The sequence below is a fragment of the Ahaetulla prasina genome, chromosome 5 (assembly GCF_028640845.1).
Source record: "Ahaetulla prasina isolate Xishuangbanna chromosome 5, ASM2864084v1, whole genome shotgun sequence".
Lineage (NCBI taxonomy): Eukaryota > Metazoa > Chordata > Lepidosauria > Squamata > Colubridae > Ahaetulla > Ahaetulla prasina.
This window is the reverse complement of record NC_080543.1, coordinates 101782812-101804059: the sequence shown is the minus strand read 5'-3', so window position 1 is coordinate 101804059 and position 21248 is coordinate 101782812. Positions and strand designations below refer to the sequence as shown.

The 21248-nt window shown below is 37.7% G+C and overlaps 1 protein-coding gene across 1 annotated transcript; it reads left to right on the top strand.

The window, feature by feature from the left end:
- The first annotated feature begins 241 nt into the window (after nt 1-241).
- LAMP1 (lysosomal associated membrane protein 1) lies at nt 242-20689 on the top strand. Its single transcript, XM_058185993.1, has 9 exons — nt 242-455; nt 7717-7835; nt 13105-13321; nt 13649-13807; nt 14282-14502; nt 15089-15211; nt 15964-16033; nt 16423-16593; nt 19755-20689. The coding sequence occupies exons 1-9, from the start codon at nt 407-409 to the stop codon at nt 19892-19894; spliced, it is 1269 nt and encodes a 422-aa protein (XP_058041976.1). The 5' UTR covers nt 242-406; the 3' UTR covers nt 19895-20689.
- Nucleotides 20690-21248: the final 559 nt, after the last annotated feature.

The window sequence follows — 21248 nt, the reverse complement described above, 5'->3', positions numbered from 1 at the left end:
TCACGCGTCCGTCACGTGAAAAGGCAGCAACGCAAACCAACCGCGCGCGGACGGGAAACCGCTGCCCGGGCGAACTCCACTCTCTCTCGCGCTTTCCCCGTTCGGCTTTGACGATATTCTCGCGAGGGCTTGAATCTCGCACCTACCATTTCCCCCCCCGCCCCCTCCCTTTTTTTAAAAAAAATAAATAAGTAAAGGAGGCGCGGTCTTAATTGGAATCAGGTGACAGTGAGGGCAATAACGACGGAGGGGCGGGGGTGGGGCTGAAGTCCCGGGTCATGTGACCGCGCCCCTGGACGTTTTTCAGCGCTGCGTTGAGTCTCGGCTCTCCCGCGTCCTTTCTGGCAGCTTCGTTGCGGCGCTCTTCTTTCGCGTCCTCCCTTCTCGCTCGGAGAACCGCTCCGTCATGGCGAGCCGAAGTGCGGTGGGTTTCCTCTTGGTGGCTGCCCTGCTCGGTGAGTGTGAGACCGGGGGCGGTTTCTCCTCTCTCTTCCCCACCCCCCCACCCCCCGGGCGATGTGGGCCGTTCGTCTTCCCTCACGGCGAAGGCCCGCAGGGAAGGGCTCCCGGCTTCCTACGCAGCGCTGGACTCGCCTGGGCCTTCCCGGGGGGGGGGAACCGGACGAATTCCCTCTCTCCTCACCCTCCCCCAACCTTACCCGAGGGTCGGTTTAGCAGGGCGGCCAAAAGGAAAGGGAGGGCAGCCGTTCCTCGGTAGGTCGGCCGCCTCCTTGCTTGGCCGAGACGGTCCCGTTGGCTGCCTTTGGAGAAGGTGAAAGGATGGCGGAGAAAACGGCTTCCTTTCCCTTGCTTGCTCTCCACACCCGATCACATCCGCCGCTTCTGCTCAGCGTTGATCCGGGTTGATAAGAGACTTCGAACCGGATCGGCTGTTTAAACGGCCCATTAATGAATGCGTGAGAAGACGGAGCGGCTGCTGAGCAGCTTCGGCCTCCTCTTGCTCTCTGGTGTCCTTCAGCAATGCTTGAAAGTAGTGAAATCAGTGCTTTTCCTTTCTGCCTTTTCTTCTTCCTGAAATTTATCCGAGCGCCTTTGGATTTGCCTTTTCCCAGCCTCTAGTGAGTATCTGGAGGAAATGACTAACTGCTTTCTCCTTTTTTCTTTTTGCCTTTTTTTCTTTTGCCCTTTGGGGCACTGTAATGTAAAATAGGCTACACTTCCACCTTCCATTATGCTGGATAATTGGGAAATTTTAAAGCTGGAGGCCTCTTTTTTTTTTCTTGGCCAAGTTTTTAGAGTCGGTTGCTGTATTCTCCTTCCAATTATGTTCGGCTGTTGGGATGCTCTGCTCCAGTATTCGACTTACTCTGTATTTCTTAAAGCTCCCGAAGTAGATCTGGGCCATAGGTGTTAATTTATGCTGGCTTGGTGTTGTTCAAAGCTTGTACTAAGGAAAATAAGAGATGAGAGTTGAAGAGATCAGCAGCGCTAAATCCTTCCCAACTATATTCAGAGAGAGAAAAAATCTAGTTCATTTAACTCGTTAGAGGGAATAATGGCTCAAGGCAGCAGTTTTGTACAAGAAGACTGTAACTTGTCCCTGCTCAAAGGGCAACAAGCTGTTGGTGTTATGCAAACTACTGCCAGGTTCACAGTTTTATGTAGATGGTAAACGTCTTATCCTTGAGGAATTTCTCTGTGGTTTTTCTTATGTGTTTTCGAAGTAAAACCATTTTAAAATATTTTGCTGTGTCATTTAAACATGGCTTATTTAGCATACTACAGCAGAATTCTTGCTCCCCACAAAGAATGGTTCTTTTTCTCCTCCTCTTTGAAGTTTGTGGATTTGTGCTTCTTCTAAATGTTCTATCTTTATGATCATTTAAAGAACCCACATTTTTCACATGGTTGATTATACAGGTAAGATTCAATTGGTTCTATATCCAGGTATTCTTCACATTACTTTGTGAAAACTAGGTGTGATTCTTTATAGAATCATGTAATATGTTACCATTGATCCAAATTACAGGGGTTTTCTTTATTTTTCCTATGTCAGTATTCATTTCCAGTATACTTACTGTGATTCTACAATGTTTATGATGATAGGGTATGTTCCTATACAAACTTGAGTAAATATTATTGAATTGTATTTACACAAAAGATTCTCAGACTGTGCAGTGTTGTGACCTTGGAAAGTTATAAATATGTGATTTCCCCATATGAATAAAAGTAATGAATTCATTTTGTTTACTTTTGTGAGAAATAAACCACATACCTTTAATAAATTGTTAATCTAGAGGCCAATAGAACTGTACAATTTTATAACATAAAATATTTTACCTGAAATAATAAAACGCTATATTCAAAACCTTCTTTAAATAAACTTTAATTTTACAGAATTATTCAAATTTATAGTGTATTTTAAGGCTCATTTCTTCTGTATTCAGGATTGAGATATATATTCTTTTAGAGCAGGAATTGTAAATAATCCTGACCTTGTCAAATTGCCAGGACAGAAGAGGAGCATGTAGTGAAAGCAATCCACACTTTGGCTTCACAAGCAATGAGAGCTTTGCTTTGACAAGTCAATTGTTGGCTTGTCCAGGCAAAACAAGTAGTGCTTCTGATAGAGCTTCTGCTTTGTGGGTGTAAACCTTTAGGCTTGTGTATATAAAGCCTAAGACTTGACATATTGTACTCTAGCTGTGGTTGGTCAAGCTGAAGAAGATTCTGTGGTAATCCAGCCTTGTATGTTCTTCCTCAGACTGGCCTACAATAGTCTACATAATACACAATTTCTTAACTTGTAAGTAAAATTTAAAAATACCCATAAAAACTATTTATTTAATAGTGTCTGGTTTCATTGTGGTTCTGTAAATTAGATGGATTAAAAAAACTCTTGAAAATTCAACACAGAGCAAATGTTGCCTCATTCTTTCTTGCTTTGAAAATATGTCTTATTTCATTGCTTATGATTTATGTTTTTAAGAGTTTTCACATTATGTGGGGGGGGGGGAATGAAGTCAATATCTTTTTGAGCTTAAGTATTTCATAAATATAGCTTTCCAATGCCAACATACCTTTACTTTATCTGAATTGAGACTACGAATAATTTGGTTTACAATGTTTTAGTGACATTGAAGCAGATTAGGGAAACAAAAGGACATTGTTTAATTAGTGAAGTCAGTCTTCCCTGTTTATAATCAGCAAAGATGAAAATGTTCTTGTTATCTATATGGTTAGGCATTGCAAAACTAGAATTTTAAAAGATGAACTCGTAAATATAACTTTCAATTTTGTTTTATATTTGATACTCTGTTTGAAAGCCAATTTGTTATCTATTATGCCTTATAGAAATAAAATATTTCTATACCTTCTTTTAAAGCATGCAAATAAAATTCTCTTTCAGAGTTGCTTTTGACTTTTAAAAAAGCTAATCCAGGATGAAATTTGAACTAGAACATTATTGGCTGGAAATTGCAATTTATTGCCATGATATGTGACTTTCATAGCCACAAAAGTTTCAAAATTAAACTACTAATCCAATGTTATTCTCTATAGAAATGTATTTATTAATTTATGCAGTTTACTTCCCAATCCATTTGGATTCCAGGAAATATAAAGATATTAGTAATCAAACACAAAGATACAATAATACATTGTAGTCAGTTGCAATTTTTCCATATACTTACTCTATATACAACTAGGTAAGGTTTTTAAATTCTACTTTAAAAATGGCACAGTTTTTATATGGGAAATAATTGTTTGGTTGACCTGGGTTCAATTCCAGATTTATAGCAAATAAATGGATTCTCCTCCATTTGTAGTAAGGTCTTTGCATCTGCCTATGAGCTCAATTGATGTGGGCACTGTTATAACTTAAAATGAGACATAGTGCTTTTAGAGATCAAATAGGACAGAAAGAATTGAAGGAATAAAGTGGCTCGATATTTAAGAAAACTATAGACTTTATACAGGAAATGCCTATTTTTTGTTTTAACTTTCCCTGTGTTCTTGTTGTGCTCACATGTGCTATTCTCAAGACCCACTTGACCCTCCTCCCCAGATACTCTGTGTTTTGATAGAACCAGGATAAAATTATATAGACATGACAGTATAATACAATTATACGATTTACTTAGGAGTAGAACTAGATTACAACTTTACTCTTCTGCTCTTTCCTTTTGGAGACAGTTACACAGTTGCTCCCTAATCTTAATTTTTTAGTATCTTTATAATATTCTTTCCTCCCTTATTTGTGCCATACATCAATGAATTGCTGTAGCCTATTGTCATAGCAGATCTTCAACTCCCCATTTTCTTTTGACTTTTACTATACCTTTCCCAATTCTGTAATAACATCCTTAAAATTCATTGACCAGGATTGAGCGCAATACTCCAGATACAGCTGCACAGAGAGTTGATATTGTCATCAAGCTCTCCAGTGTGAGTCTACAATCCTTTCCCTTACCAGTCACTGTCAACAGTACTCACACTACGTTTATGATATTTTGTATGCCAGATGTATTACTTAAGGTGATTTATGACTGAATTTTATTTTTAAATTTCACGGCTACTCAAATAGGTTGGATCCTTTAGTGCTCTTATAGGATCTTAATTTTGTCACCCTGAACAATGTGGTATCATGGCCACCTCACTGTTCATCCTGATTCCAATTCACTTACAAACATATTAACACTTGTAGGTTGCAGTGCCGATCCTTGAGAGGCCTACTATGGATATCTCTCCAGTGTAACAACTGGTCTTTCTATCCTCCTATCTCCTGGCCATCTAATTTCTCAGGAGCCTTTGTTGAAGTCTTTTATAAAGCATCAAATATATTTCCCTTGTCAGCCTACCTTTTCTCACCTTCAAAGTCTAGGCTCTAGATATTGTGGAAGCTATATTGGTTTCTTTTCAGTCAAATTCACTGCTCAAATTTTTTCAACAATTTTCATTGAAACATAGATTAAGCTAACTGGACTATGGTATTCTTTATCTCCATGCAATACTTTTCCAAACATTAGGGTTACTTTAGCTATTTTTAAATCCTGGAAATGGATCCTAATTTTAAAGAGCAGTTGCATTTTTAAAAAAGATTATCAATTTCGTATTTAAGTTCTTGAAGAAATCTTTCAATATTGTATGGACCTGTGGATTTATTCCTTTTAATTTGTACACTTATGAATATTTTTTCTTCTACATTTGCTTCAGTTCATCTGGCATTCCCTCTGAAAAAATCAGATTTGGCAGAGAAATCTATCCTCTGACCTCAATAGTGAGAAGCAAAGCATTCAGTTTCTATGCTAGTTTTTTCAGCACACATTGTCCTGATGTTTTCTTTGCTCAAATTCCTATTTTGAAGAACTATTTTGTTTTGTCTTAATGTTTTTAACGAGGTGCTTTTCTGCATCTTTTATTGACAGCTTGTGTTTATTTAGCCATGTTTGTGAACAAGAGATATATTTTGAAGAAAGCTTTTGTTGTAATCTCCGAGTCTGGTGATTATTCACTTCAGTCTCCTCTTGAAATGTAATTAAGAAGTACTTGACCTGAGATGCACATTCTGGCTAATATTCTATTATTATACTTTTAAACAATTGAGCATTGTGGACTGATCTTGACTCTACTCTGATTTTACCATGGCTTTTGAACTTCTTCAATAAGTCTCCATATACATGGATGCCCAAAGTTGTGCAATATTATGATTCCAAGTGGGAGAAGAGGGAAGCCTTCTTTGGGCCTTATGCAATATTCACTAGGCACATCACCCCTTCTGAGTAACTATTTTTTTAAAATGAGACAATCCTCGCTTATAGTATCTTCACCATTCAGCACCTCAGTCTGCAATTATTTAAACCAGTGTATTGCTTTGTTTGCAATAGCCTCAGCTGTTCCTAGCTGGGAGTGTTAGAAAATTTCAGTTCACAACTAAATTATTTATAGGCAAGGAAACTTAATCAGGTAAATATTTTTCCTTCTCTCCCCAAGTACAGAGGTCAGACTGAGAATACCGTGCTGTATAATCCTAGTATTGAAGCTAGTACTGACCCCTGTAAAAACAACTGTGTGGTTATAGCTATTTGTAGGTAGTCTGAAGAGTTGATCTAGATGGCACAAGCAGAATAATCAATCTTCCTAAAATCTTGTTTTGAGCTACCAGTTCTTCCTAGGGCAAAGCAGTTTTCAAAGGAAGATTTTTTAGCACCCTAAATGCTGAAAATGTACTTTTTCTTCTTCTCCTAATATATTCTATAGCCCCCCATCCTAGTCCTCATGTTCATTAGGTTTTCAGATTGAAGGAAATCTCACTAGACTATTAGGACCAATTTTTAAACAATTTGTAAACTGCTATAAGGACAATAGTGCCAATATTCTAAAGTGCTGTATTGTTAGTAGCACCTATTTCATCTGTTCTTGTTCCTGTTTGTACCCTTTCAAATAACTTGTGTTGGTATTCATTGTGCATCCTGTATGAAGCTTGGATAAAACATTGACACAAAAATGGTCACAGTCATGCGCAAGAGTTGAATGCAAATTGTTTAATTGTTAAAATTTAATAAAATTTATAATAAATAAAATTCAAAAAATTGACACAAGAGGTTTTGCCATATATATATATATATATACACACATATAAACATACACATACACATACACACACACACACACACACACACACACACACACACACTATTTCTCCCAAGTAGGAATAGTGCACACACTAGAAAAATATGCAACTATATTTAACTCTAATGGCAATCTCATTTTGTCCTACCCTACACTCTACTGTAGAAAAATGCTATAGATGTGTATGGTTATGTATACAAAATTACTAATTGTAAGTTTAAGGTAGGAAAATGATATTACAGGGAAGTTGTCTCTTGAGAATTCAATGCACAAGTAATACAATGTTTTTAAAATGCAGGTTTTTGAAGAATTGTCATATATACAAATTACACTGTCACTGAGTAAATCATTAGCTCTTATGGGTGATAGTTTGTACAGTTGCTGTTGACAACAGCTTGTACTGTAATAACAGGAATCTTGTTAATGAAGTGTAGCTAAGAGATGAAGTTAATATTACTTGCTTTTAAAACTTTGTCTCCTGCCAAGGCAGAAATAATATGCACAAGTTTGTAAGGTAGTGCTTTTGGCATCAAGGAAAAAAACCCCCAAGAATTAATGTTATCTCATTTTTTTTTAAATCTGAAGGAACATTAACATTGGGGGGGGAGGTGGAATATTGTACTGGTATTAATTGGGTAATTTTGAAATAGTATTTTAACCAGTATGTTAAGAGTTCTCCATACAAATTATGCTGCAGAAACTTTATTGACAAAAAGAAATCAACTACTCTCAAATTAATCATCCTGCTTTGATTCTTACTGCCTTTTCGGTATGTTTAATCTTTGTGAATCTGTTCCATATACAATAAAAGAGGTACAGATGAATATTGAACTCAGATTGTTCTTAAATACTAGGCTTCATAGGGCAATTGTATGTAAGCGAGGTAGGATGAATGCATTCGTTCTTAAGTCACTTTCTACGTACATAAGAGCGCTACGTAAGTTAGAATCCTGACTAGGTTTTTTTTGTATAATAAAAAGCTTAGATCGCTTGTACAAACAAGAACTTTATAAAGCATGAAGATCTTCTGAATGTATTTGTATTATATTAAATCTCAAGTTACATACAACTCTTTAAGATAATTGTAATCCACTGCTTTGTTTTTCTTTTTTTATATATTTATAGGGTTTTTACAAACAGCAGCATCATTTCAAGTGAAAGATTCAGACGAAAAACTATGCCTATCAGCCAATTTCTCCATGAGGTTCACAGTGGAGTTCGTCACAAAGAGTAGTAAAAAACAGGTGAAACTACTGAAATTTAAAGGGATACTAACAATGCATGTCGTTAGAGCACTCTGTCTCAGTACAGTTAGTTCTCAATTTACGACCACAGATGGAGCAAAAGAGCTGCCTGCTGGAGGATTTCAGGTCTGATCCTGCAGCTGCTGAAGGATTTCCCCCCTGCATAGTGGAGGAATCCTTCAGGGGACTTCAGAAATGGTCCTGCAACCCACAAAAGGATTTTAGTTCCCCTCCATGCACAGAGCTCCATGCATTCCTTCCTCAGTCCCATTGAGTTTTTCAGCACCCTTCTGTCCCCTCCCCTTGCAGCCTTCTCTTCCAGATTCCCCAATAACTTTTGGGGGAAACTGATAGAGAGAATTGCAAATGGTGATCATATGATCATATGATGATGGCAATGGGCAACTGATGATGAATGTGAGCCAGTGCATGAAATGCAGTCATGTGATTGTGACTCTCAGAAATGCTTTACAAGCTGTAAAAAAAACCCCTTTCTGACGCTGTTGTAACTTTGAACATTAAATGACTGGTCATAAATGGACTACCTGTACTAACCCTCTTCTGCTTTTTAGATTATATGATAGCAAACTTTGTGAAACATGTACTTTAGATATGAAAACCAGTTTGATATAATAGTTGGCTCAACATCAACCAATGACTTCATGTCTAGAGTGGACCTAGAACTCCCAGTTCCTAGCCTGGTTCTTGTAGTCCCGCTTAGGCATGAAATCAGTTGGGTCAAGTTAGACCAGTCATTCTTTTAGCCCTAGAAGAAGAATGCAATAGCAAGCCACTTCCAAAAATCCTGCCAGGAAAATTGCATGGTTTTCTTGAAGACAGATATGCACACTCCCTTTGCATGCATATGTTCAGCCTATTTTGTGTTATATTTTAAATATTAAGTTAAAGAAATATATATGGGAAAGAACAGTGAAGTCGTCCTGGATTCTCTGCCCTACCATGGGCAACTAACATGGGCAATTCAAGTGCATCTTGAAAGTTGTAAAACAGCAAAGTTAGGTGGTAATAAGAAACATAGTTTGAGCTTGCACAGAGACTAATAGACACTGATAGATCAATCCCCCAAGTTATCCGATATTTTTGAAAGCCATCTAAATGTATGGCCAAAACCAGATCTGATGGCAGCAAACTATGGTTTCAAATCTGCATAAGGAAATACTTTCTATTGCCCTAAATTTCCCAACATTTTGTTTCAGTAGATACCCTTGAATTATGTTGTTCCTGCTTTGGAATTGAGGATTGGACAGGGTATACTTTCATCTACATTTTCCAGTCTTTTCTTAAAGTTACTGTTTATAAAGTAAAACAAATATTTTTTGTAGAGAAGTTGCTTTGACACTTAAACTTTTTGTTGTCCTATCTATCTACAGAACATGTTTTAGTAATATATTACTCTTATTGAGTATGGCAGTTAAAGCAGTACTCCAAATATGTGTTTGCACAATAGTTTTATTTGTGACTGTACTGTATTGGCAGTGTTGTTTTCAAGCCATTTGTTACTGAGTCCATGGAATTCACTTTCTTTTAAAGGAATTTAGTTCCTTCTCATTTTATTCACATAGAAATTGCAAAGGAAGGAAGTTGGTCCAAAGTGAACTAAATGACAATTTGACTGTGATTTTTTCCTATTCTAGTTTCAGCCATAAAGTATCTATACTGTTAACACTGTTTTCAAATGGCTACAGAGTTCTGAAACATTTTATTAGTATAAATTCTACCCATCCAAGATGTTATATATTGCTCTTTTATTATTTGTACAAAAAATACTCCTTTCCTTGACTAGAAATCCATCTTAGTTCCACATTTAACTTGCTTATAATTCTGTTAAATTCCTTAATAACCAAAGCAAATATTTTTATAAATGGCAAATATGTGATATGACCAGCTACATTACTTATTTAGAAAAAACATACTAGTAACATTAGTTGTTTCTTTTTTAATACTAATTTTATTAAAAATTACAATTGCAAAGATAAAAAATGCAAATGAAAAAGACAGTGAAAAGTAAGAAAAATAGAAAAATAAATAGGAGCACAGTAAATAAAAAAATGTATAGAAACAACTTTCTGCTTTATAAAAAATGTAAACAATTTTAGTAATTTACCCGTCTCATTTCAGTTCTTATCAGTAAAAGTCCATTAAGGACTTTCCATTAAGTCCATTAAAAGTCCAGAGATAATATCTATTTTGACCTTGATCAAATATGTTGCATTCCTTCCTTTTATTTTTAACAGTCTTAATCTTTAGCCCCTTCAAATAATGTCCAAAAACTTTAATTTCTTTTTATGTTTTCTTTATAAACATCTCACAAAATTCTTCAAAGTTTTAACAAGTCTTTTTAAAGTCACTATTGGAAAATTATTCAAGTCAGTCTCTTGTTTTATTACATCTCTTTTATTATCTTCCCTATACCATACTTATAGCCTGTCATTCTTTAACTCCACTTTCAGATCAGTTTCCATCTTGTCAGATAAAACCTGTTCCTTTTCCATAATATCTTCTAAACACAATCTTTGTCTAGAGGTAGCCATTCTTAAAGTTATTTTCTGAAGGATATTAAAAATATCCTTCAATATATCAATATATGCTTCATTTTGTATTAGCAAGTCAGATTTAAGTGTTCTCCTTTAATCTTTAGTTCTTTTTGGTTCCTCTAGCATCCAACCTTCAAAGTTTTACCTATCTTTTTTTTAAAGAATTCAAAGTGAATTTTCTCACAGGAAGGCCTCCTCTAATTATTTCCAAAATCTTATTTCAAATCCATCTGTATCTCAATCTGTTTGAAACTTTCCAAAATCAAAGTTCTAATCACCCTTTTTGCATCTTAACAGTTGAAAAGAAGTCAAGCAACTTCCAAAAGTGGTTAGAAAAGGAAATGTGGGAATTCAGTGTTCTTTTGAAATCACTGACTGCTGTTTTAGAGAAATCCCTCTTCTCCCAGAGCTCTAAAGCCACTGGAATCCTACTGTCTTGCAGTCTCCTCATTAGGAGCAGCTCTCTGAAGCATTCGTAGGTGATCTCATATCCACTCCTTATTCAGAAGGGAATTTCAGAGAGCCAGCCAGCCCTTCATTCTGCTGTGGTGGTTGGCTCCGCTTTTAGTGGAATCGTCTTCAGTTTACTATTTCTTTGCTGGAAGTCAGCATTATATTTTGTGCACAATTATTAGGCAAGCTGTATTTTGGAGGATTAATTTTATTATTGAACAACTACAGTGTTCTTGGTCAATCCAAAATGTTAATATTCAAACCTGAATATTTAAGAAAATAAAAGTGAGATTATGGCTTTCTTAGGAGAATATTTATATGTGCACAATTATTGGGGAACTAAATGAAAAATTTCCCATCTCTTTTATTTTCATCTGTTAAAGTGAGAATACTAAACAAACAACTCAAAATTTACAAATAAACATTTCTGACAGTTCAAAAAAATAAAATAAAACAGTGACCAATATAGCCACCTTTCTTTTCAATAACAGTCATAAGCTTTCCATTCATGGAGTCTGTCAATTTATTGATTTGTTGATGATCAACTTTTTGTGCAACATCAACCGCAGCCCCTCAGAAGAGAGGTGTACTGTTTTCCTTCACCATAAATCTCCCGTTTAAGAAGGGCCCACAAGTTCGCAATAGGGTTTAGGTCAGGTGAGGAAGGGGGGCATGTTATTATTCTTTCATCTTTAAAGCCTTTACTGGCTAGCTACGCAGTGGAGCACTTTGATGCATGCATACAAATCATGGTCTTCTTGAAAGATGCAGACTTTCCTTTACCACTGCTTGAAGAAAGTGTCTTCTAAAAACTGGCAGTAGGTTTGGGAGTTGATTTTGAGTCCATCTTCAACCCGAAAAGGTGTAACTAGCTCATTTTTCATAATACCAGCCCATACCAGTATCCCATTTTCATCTTGCTGGTGTCTGAGTCGAAGTGGAGCTGTGTACACATTACTGATCCAACCACAGGCCCATCCATCTGGTCTGTGACGAGTCACTCATCTCATCAGTCCATAAAACCTTTGAAAAATCTGTCTTCAGATATTTCTTGGCCCAGTCTTGCCGTTTCAAGTTATGTGTCTTGTTCAGTGGTGGTCAGGTTTCAGCCTTCCTTACCTTGGCCATGTCTCTGAGCACTGAACACCTTGTACTTCTGGGCACTCCAGGTAGGTTGTAAGTCTGAAATATGGAAGATAATGGGTTCCTGGTAGATTTATGTTTGATTCTTCTCAAATCTTTGGCAGTTAAAGGGCATCTTTTTTTTCTCAACACGTTTCTTGCAACCCTGTTGACTATTTGTAACAAAACGTTTGATGGTTCTGTGATCAGGCTGCAATATCTTAGCCATTTCAAGAGTGCTGCATCCCTCTGAAAGACTTTTTACAATTTTTGACTTTTCAGAGTCAATTAAATCTCTTTTTTTAGCCCATTTTGCCTGAGGAAAAGAACTGCCTAATAATTATGCACACCTTCATATAGGTTTTTGATTTTCTTAGGCCACACCCTCCCTCATTACACAAATACATGTCACCTGATATGCTTATATCCACTAAGTATTTAAGTTTATACAGCTTGGATGTTGAAAATATGCATACAAAAGACGATATGGTCAAAGTACTCACTTGCCTAATAATTGTGCATAAGATGTAGACATTTCTAATGATTATTCCTTGCTTCTGCCCCTCCTAAGAAAAGCTTTTTAGAGTATAAAATTAAAATTAAATGATAAGGAGTTGTTGAAATGTTTTGCTCAAGAACCATCTTAATTCTGTGTATATCTAGAATGGATGTATATGTCAAGACTGCTCCAAATACATGGGCATGTGTTAATCTTGTATGATGAAGGAATTACATGTCTTAAGTGCTCATTATCAATACTGGGCATATAAAAATTATCAAAAATTGATTTACTAGTTTGATTGAGATTTGGCAGATTTGTGTCTAAATCCATATTTACCCAGGATATTCTCACAAGATTGTTGTGGGGGAAAATAGGCGGGAGGTGAGCTAGATAATGTTTGCCACCTTGAGTTATATGTAAAAATAATAAAGGTGGGATACAAAATAAATACATATTTGTTAGATCACCTTTTATAAATTATTTGTGGCCTTCCCACTCAAATGAATATGTAATAATCTGTTATCTACTACTGTGGGCTTGAAGTTCACTTCAAACATGAGCTAAAATCGGGGGATTTCATGTGTTAAATATAATATATTAAAGGTGTTAAATATAAAAAATCTCTTATGTCTGTTAGAATGCAACCTTCATGCTTCCAGCTGAGGCTCATGTAATGAATGTTAGCACCTGTGGCAACCAGCAAATGCCGGAAGAAATTCTTGTAATTGGATTTGGCAAAGGACATTCATTAAATATGACATTTGAGAAAAAGGATGCATCTCTCTACGTGGTCAGAGCTTTGGAGTTTAAATTCAACTTGAATGATTCTTCCTTTTTCCCCGATTCATCTGGAGGTAAGTAAAGAGGTTTTATTTTTAAGGTTTTCAAAATCCACTATACAGGGTGGTGTAATTGGTAAAGGAGTTGAAACAGAAAGACTTGGGGTACTGATCCATCATGAGCTTCAAACACTCCCTGGGTGGCTTTGGGCTAGTCTTTTAGAGTCTTGGCCCAACCTCTCTGCATTATGGGGAGAAAAATAGGAGAAGAAAGCACTGTATTTAGGGACTTGAGCCCCTGAATGGAAGACGGGGTATAATGTATAATAAATAATAGTGCTGGGTTCCAATTGTATAGAATTCTCTGAAGAATCTTAAACTACTGTCTGTTTCTTGCTACAGAACTAATAGAAGTAAAAAAGGGAACTGATATTCAAGCAGACTTAAATACAAAATATTTGTGCCATAACAACAAGTCAATAACTGCGGGAAACGTGTCTGTTCTTCTTAGTAATGTTTCAATTGAAGCATACGTTACAAATGACACCCTCAGTAAGAAAGGTAAGTACTTCTAAAGAGTAACCATAAGTTAAATATTTCTATTCAGTCTATGTCTAGCACTGAGTCATATCCACTTTCATCTGAAGCTATTTGACAGTTTTGTAACTGTTTTAATAACACGGACTTCTAAGAAAAGAACACATTGAAGGCTTAGTAGAGTGCTGGATTTGAATCATCATGTAATTTTAAAACATTTTAAAAACAATTACTATTGTTGGGGCAGATGCACTTGGGGGTTATATGTGAGTAGCATATTTAGGGATGCATTTAAAGAAAAAAGGAGCTTTCTGTCACATTTTTAAAATTCCAGTTTGGTAATTATTGTTGAAGGAGCTCTCTGGTTCCATCCATTGTTTTGGGACATTCTGTTAATGTTTTAGTAGACATTTTTTCTGGCTATTGGAAGTAAGCAAGGGGTTCATAATTTTTCAATAAAGTGTTTCAGCCTTGTGATTTGTAATTGTTGCTTTTTAGAAACAATTTGTTCTGAAGACAAAACTTCTACTATTAGTCCCGTAATCACTACTCACTTATCATCAACTCATATACCTTCAACTACTGTTGTTACAACTACCAGTGTACCACCCTCATTAAAACCAGAAGTTGGACAATACAGTGTAAATGGTTCATCTGGGATGTGCTTACTTGCTTCTATGGGTCTGCAACTTAATCTCACCTACAGTACACAAAATAAGGTATATAACGTTTTAATATACTTTTACACTTTCCAAAAGATCAGATCCTTGCAACTAGAGCAACTTTTTAAAGCCTCATCACTCTTAAGTAGTAGTTCTAGCTCTAGTTCCTCTCTGTAGATGTATTCTGTACACGTAGAACATTTTTCCATAACTCATTTCCATTTATTTTTATTAAATTTAGAAACTTCCCATTTCATGCAGCAACTCTGGGCGGTATACAAGTAAAATAATATTATTGCTGTATCTATATTTGTGTTACAAATAGTAAACCTTAAGATAGCTTGAGAAGTTTATTTTCAACTTTAAAACAAAGTTTTAATCATACTGCAAGCTTAGAATGGTTAAAACAACTGCTTTCAACTGTGAATATTTTTTAAAAAAACTTTAATGCGACTACACTATGGTGCAAAATACTGTATATAATGTATTCTATTCACCTTATATAAATAATTGTGAGACATATAAGAGTTCTTTCCTGTGGATAAATACAATTGAACTAAAATAGTACATAACGATAATTGCTACTTTTTCTTCTGTGTGAAGCTTAAACTTTCTATCACAATGTTTTGTTTTGTTTTTAAAGACTGTTCTTTCAAAAGTGTTGAATATTCCACCAAATCCAGTTTCTTCTGGAAAGTGTGATAACAGCACAGTTACTTTAAACTTAACTTCTGGGAGCACCAAAATTTCTCTCAATTTTGCACAGGTAAGCATGGTTCAGTGTTCAGCACATTAAGTAAGCACATGACTTTAACTTACAACTTCCTGCCGTCTTCTGACAAAGTTAATTGGGAAGCTGGCAGGAAGTCATAAGTCCTGGGAAGCTTGCAAGCAGGCCAATGGAGGAGTGATTTCCACTGAGTACAACTATATGGGGGATGTCTGCAGTGGTCTGGCATGCATAAGCACCGCCAGGTAGGGGTTGGGGGAGGATGGTGCTGCAGAGGGAAAGTACAGGAAAGTGGAGGGAGCAAATTCAATCTTCTCTGCCAGCTTCTCCATTGATTTTGCTTGTGGGAAACTGGCAAGGAAGGTTGCAAATGATAATAGCAGGATGCTGCAATCATCACAAGTGTGAGCCAGTAGGCAAACCCTTGGATTGTGACCACGTGATTGAGGGTGCCGCAATAGCTGGTATTTGGAGGACCAGCTATAAGAACTGCTTATTCTGCATCATGATAACTTTGGACAGTTGCTGAACAAGTGGACTTTTACCAAAAATCATTGGTAAAATAAAATTTGAAGTCTTGTCAACAGATAACTAGAGGTTATTAATCTGCAGATTGTAGTACATTTCTAAAAAGTTTTAATTACTGCTACTAGACATTTGAATAGAATGTTTCAAACTTCATACATTAGGCATATTTCCTCTGAATTAAAAACTGCAAAGTATTTGAACTTCAAACATTTTAAGTTGTTAAAAATGAAATTAATAAGTCATTAAAAATTGTTTTTAAGAATTCAAGTACTGAGAAGTACTTCCTGCATGGCATCTTCATGAACGCAGATCTTCCTTCTGAAGCTACAGGTAAGAATTCAATTACTTTACAAAATGTTAATATTCTAAAGGTTTAAAAAATACATAGTGTGTTTTAAAAGTTTAAACTTCTCAAATTCCTTTCACATTTCCTAAATTAGCACTAATGTACATTATTTATTCCTTTTCTCCAAATGATCTACAAAATCCTTTTTAAAAAAGTATTTAAGCTGTAGGGTCTTTGATCAAATTGTCAGTCATGATTTGATGGTTTCTAACAAAATAAACAGACCACTTTTGAACTTACTGTTTGATGGAGGGTAGAACATCAACAGCAATGGTTGACTGCTCACTTTTAGTTCAGTTCTACATCCTGCTCTCACTAGTTTTTTAAAACAAGGTTGCTTTTAATATGGATTGTTTCTGTAAATCTTTTGCAGAAAAAAGTATCACTGTTGTCAACAATACCCTAAGTGCACTAAAAGCTACAATTGGAAAATCTTACAAGTGTGTGGCAGAAGAGATAATTCAAGTTTCAGACAAAGCTTATCTCAATATATATAATGTTCAAGTTCAGGCTTTCAAGATTGCAGGATACAAATTTGGAGCAGGTAAGGTCTATGAATACAGATTTAAAACATAGCTTATTGCAAATACGCATTCCTAAGAAGCAATTGGAATGTTTTGTTTAAATGAATTTTTAAGCAATTTAGGCCCATGTTCTTTTAAAACAGTGTTGAAAAAAGTGTTCTAATAGTCAATACTGCAATTCCCGTGGCATGTAGACAATTCTACATTAAAAAAATAAATCAAAATGAGGAATTGAAATTAATTGATTTTTCTCTTAAATAGCACATGTTTGTGGTAAATAAATATCTCTTTGCCATTTTAAATTGGAAACTACCGTATTTTTCAGAGTATAAGACACACTTTAATTTTGGGGGAAAAATAAGAAAAGAATTCTGCCTCTGCCTACCAGCATCAAGCTCAACGGCGTCCTCACTTCCATTCAGATTTTGATAATGAGTAGCAAATATCTTCTTATCAGCTTAGAACAAATCCTATCACTCTTATTTAAGTAGAGTGGGTGGGGTGGGGGTGATTTTCGGGGGGCAGAAGAGGAACTTGGCACCGAAGGTTCCACTCTCGAGACGCCCCCGTCTTCCTACCTATAGCTGTAGGCGTTGAAAGCCTGGCTTTCTTGCAGCAAGGCCCCATAGAGACGCAGCACTTCAGTCCTCCTGGACACTGCCATCTCATAAACACGGTTTTGGGCTTCCCAGCAAGCCCCCTGCGCCTTTGCTGCCTTGGTTGAAGCCTGATTCCAGAAGTGGCCTGGGGAAGCGCGGAGATCGGGACTTGGTTGGCGAAGCAGGCATTGCGCAGGGGCATAAGGCAAGGCGCTGCCACCCAAAAACACTGTTGCCACGATCTCTGCTGCCTAGAGATCTCCACTGCCTCCCCGATTCCAAAAATGGGATGTGCGGAGGCAAAGAAAGAGCATTGTGTTTTCGGGCAGTTCCAGGCAGCAGCGATTGTGGCAACAGTTTTTGGGTGGCAACGCCTTGCCTTATACCTCCTGCACAGCGCCCAGCAAGCCACCAGTTCCTTGAAGATGCAAGCCTATTCAGAACACCCGAAGCCTGCAGGTGGTTTGCATGGACCACCCTCACCCTATGCCACGCAGCAGCCATGGGGGCAGAAATCTTGGGAGGTTAAGGAGAAGTCTACTGCTGTAGGGAGTGGGGATCTCTAGTCCTCGCATAAATTGTGAAGGCAGCCATCAGAACTGCTGGAGCTGCTTCTAGGCAGACCCTGGGAGAACTCGGTAGCTAAAGGGGAAGAAGAAAATTCTGGGCACATTGAGAACACACACACTCCTGTTGTTGGAAGGAGGAGTGAAGGGCTGCTTCTCCTGCAGTCCCCCCCCCATCCCTGCGCCTTCTCTTGCACCTATATTCCTCTCTTCTCAGCCACCTTCTTCCAAACGGTCTTTGTGCCCAGAGGGCCTCCATCTGCAGTTAAGGTTGATTCCCCCCCCTTGCTCTCTTAAACTGAACTGCACTGAACAGCTGGGGGGGGTAGCGTGAAGGAGAAATGTCTCAGCTCCCCACAGCCGCTTGGCGTTTTGACCACCCCAAATGGATCAGGTCTGCCTCTGCAGTGGTCGGCTACTGCTTTCACCTAGGATCATTTATCAACAAGTCAGAAAAGCAGTGCAATTCAGTTTAAGAGAGCAAGGGTGGGGGAACCAACTTCAACCTTCTTCCAGCAACAGGAGTGTGTGTCTTGTCAATGTGCTCAAAGTTTTCTTCTTCCCCTTTAGCCACCAAGGAGGAAGAGGGTGCACGGCTCTGTGAATTGCATCGGAGAATTGGGGAGGAAATCGCGATGCATGGAGGCGATGCTCTTGCGAAGCGGGGGCTTCTGCGTGAGAGGCGTAAGGCAAGGTGCTCAACGCCCGGCCTGCCCCTTCTCCAGACAACCCTGGCTGAGGGCGGTCGGTTTCTGCTCCTGGTCTGGGAGACGGATCTGGCCAGGAGGAAAGAGAAAGTGAGACTGCGGAAAAGGAGGAGGAGGGCGTGCAGCTCTGCGAATTGCTTTGGGGAATTGAGGAGGAAAACGCCAGAAAACTCAATGCATGGAAGCAATGCTTTTTTCCCTCCCCAATTCCCTGAAGCAATTCGCAGAGCCGCACGCCCTCCTCCTCCTTTTCCAGTCTCACTTTCTTTTCCTCCTGGCCAGATCCGTCTCTCGGGCCAGGAGCAGAAGCTGACTGCCCTCAGCCAGGGTCGTCTGGAGAAGGGGCAGGCCGGGCAGCAAGCCACCTTGAGTTACACCTTTCATGCAGAAGCGCCCGCTTCGCAAGAGCATTGCCTCCATGCATTGCATTTTTCTCCCCGATGTAATTCACAGAGCTGCAGGCCCTCATGAAAACGCAGCAGTGGGTTTTGGCTGGTTCCAAGCAGCACCTTAACCATTTCCACCACCCATCTCCCAGCTTGCGGAGACAGAAAATGTGATGCTCATTTTTGGCAATGTGAGGATCCCCACCACCTGAAACCACCAGAAAATGCAACGCGTCGAGGCCAACAACCTCCGAAGGGTGGGGGGCAGCGGGTGGGTGGGGCTGCATTCAGACTATAAGACGCATCCAGATTTTCACCTTCTTTTTGGGGGTAAAAAGGTGCGTCTTATACTCTGAAAAATACAGTAACTCTGTGCCTGGTTTCTTCTGCAAGGTAGAATCTGGCCAGGTAGAAAATTTTAATTTTTGAAAATTAAAAAAAAAATTATATAGCAGAACTGCCTAAAGCTGAGATAAGGACTTCTTCCACTGGGATCATTAAAAAATTACACATTTTATTTGATCATTGGCAAATGAAAAGTGTCAAATTGCATTTCTTTCATTTGATGGCTTTTTTTCCCCAAACAGATAACTCCTAGGCTGGTTTTACACATTGTTTTAAGGCATACAATTTGTCCTAATATTCAGTGATCAAATCATATTCATGAGAATCCAGTCTATTTGTGGTCTTAAAGCTAGTTCTCCGTGTGTCGATCTATAGATTTTTATCACTGTATTCTAAGTGGTACAAATACAATTCTCTCAGATGGTAATTTTTACATCTAGTGTAATAAATAGTATTTGTAGTTTGGGTTCGGTCAGATGCTTTGACAAATAATACTCCATTGAAAGAATTACATTGTACTTGCCTTGCTCGTTTTTATCTGTTTAAAATTGAATTAAATTTATTTATTTTTCTTTCAGTGGAAGAATGTCAGCTGGATGAAAATAATATGTTGATTCCTATTGTAGTTGGTGCAGCCCTTGCTGGACTTGTCCTCATAGTGTTGATTGCATATTTAATTGGCCGAAAGCGTAGCCATGCTGGTTATCAAACAATTTAATGATTTGCACTGAATTAAACCAGCATGGAAGAACAGCAGTTGCAAGAAGCAGAAAATTGATTCCCCTCCCCCATCTTCTCCTCAGTTAGATTTATGAGGGAGCACAATCTTTTCCTTACAACTGTTTCTTGCAGTGTCTGCTTTACTAAATGTGAAATCCATCTTGTGGCATTTAATGATGCACAAAGGATAACTTTAGTTCTGTTTAATTTTGCTAATGGGTTAAATATTTGCCCATCTAGAAACAGGCTGAAATTTTATGAATGCTTTTCTGAATTGGCATGGTTTATGTCAACTACTTAAATGAGGATGATATAGTTACTTCATACTCCACTTAAATTCAGATTAATTGTATTTAACAAAGGGAAATTTCCACTTTCTGGTACTACCAACCTGTGCTGACCTAAGTTTTACTGCATTTACAGTAATGATTGACCAACCAACCTCTGCTATTCTCACTTTGCCTCTACCTAGGTGTGTATCATTAATCTTTAAATGCTAAGCTTGGTATATGCAAAGTGTGAAAATAAAATGTGGCTAACTCTTGATATATTTTTGGTCTGTCAGCTTAGTAGGAGCTGGCCCTTTTTTACATGAAAATGGGTGTTACTTTATTTTTGGTAAAGTGAATTTAAGTCTCTTTTGTTGGAAGTTCAAAGGAGATCCTGTTTCTGCACTTGTGTACAATAAATTTCAATCTGCTAATTCTTGCTTTGACTCTGGCTGGGACTGTACACTGCAAGGATCAGTTATGAATGCATTGCCTGTAACAATGCTAATAAAGACTTTTCTGTATGTTCTCAGTGTTCTTTTAAGCAAATTACAAAGCTGCTTTGATTTTGAAGTAAATTTGTTGGTAAAGTTTGGAGGGTAACTCTTTTACCTCAGGTTCTTAGTTGTAAACTATAAACCTAAAATATTAATCCATGTTTTGTATTTCAAATAATCTTACTTCAGTCCTTGCATAGTTGATTTTTTTCTTTTGGAAAGGGGTGTGTGGAAGAATTCACCATTAAACAAGTGGGTCTGTGTTTATGGAATTTTCTTGTCACACCTGGACCCGAGCTCTTGTGTTTGCTATAATTTATCCATAGAGATTCCCCCACAATGCCACAGCAAGCTAAAATGTTGCAAAGTAGTAGGTTGAATAAGAAAAAAACCACAACTTTGTTATTCCTTGATAACAAGGAAGGATTCCTTTGTTATTCCTTGATTTCCCATTAGCAGCACATGGGAGTACACAGGAGACTGCAGCTGTTGTACAACTAACAGTTCTGGGAGGAAGAGATTATTCAGGGCACAACTTCCCATGAAGCATTTTGCTCACTACAGTTGCATGCAGAAAAGTAGAAAG

Coding starts and splice junctions, on each gene's coding strand:
- LAMP1 (XM_058185993.1), top strand. CDS start 407: ATGGCGAGCCGAAGTGCGGTGGGTTTCCTCTTGGTGGCTGCCCTGCTC. Junction 7,836..13,104: donor CAAAGAGTAGTAAAAAACAG/GTGAAACTACTG, acceptor TATGTCTGTTAG/AATGCAACCTTCATGCTTCC. Junction 13,808..14,281: donor TGACACCCTCAGTAAGAAAG/GTAAGTACTTCT, acceptor GTTGCTTTTTAG/AAACAATTTGTTCTGAAGAC.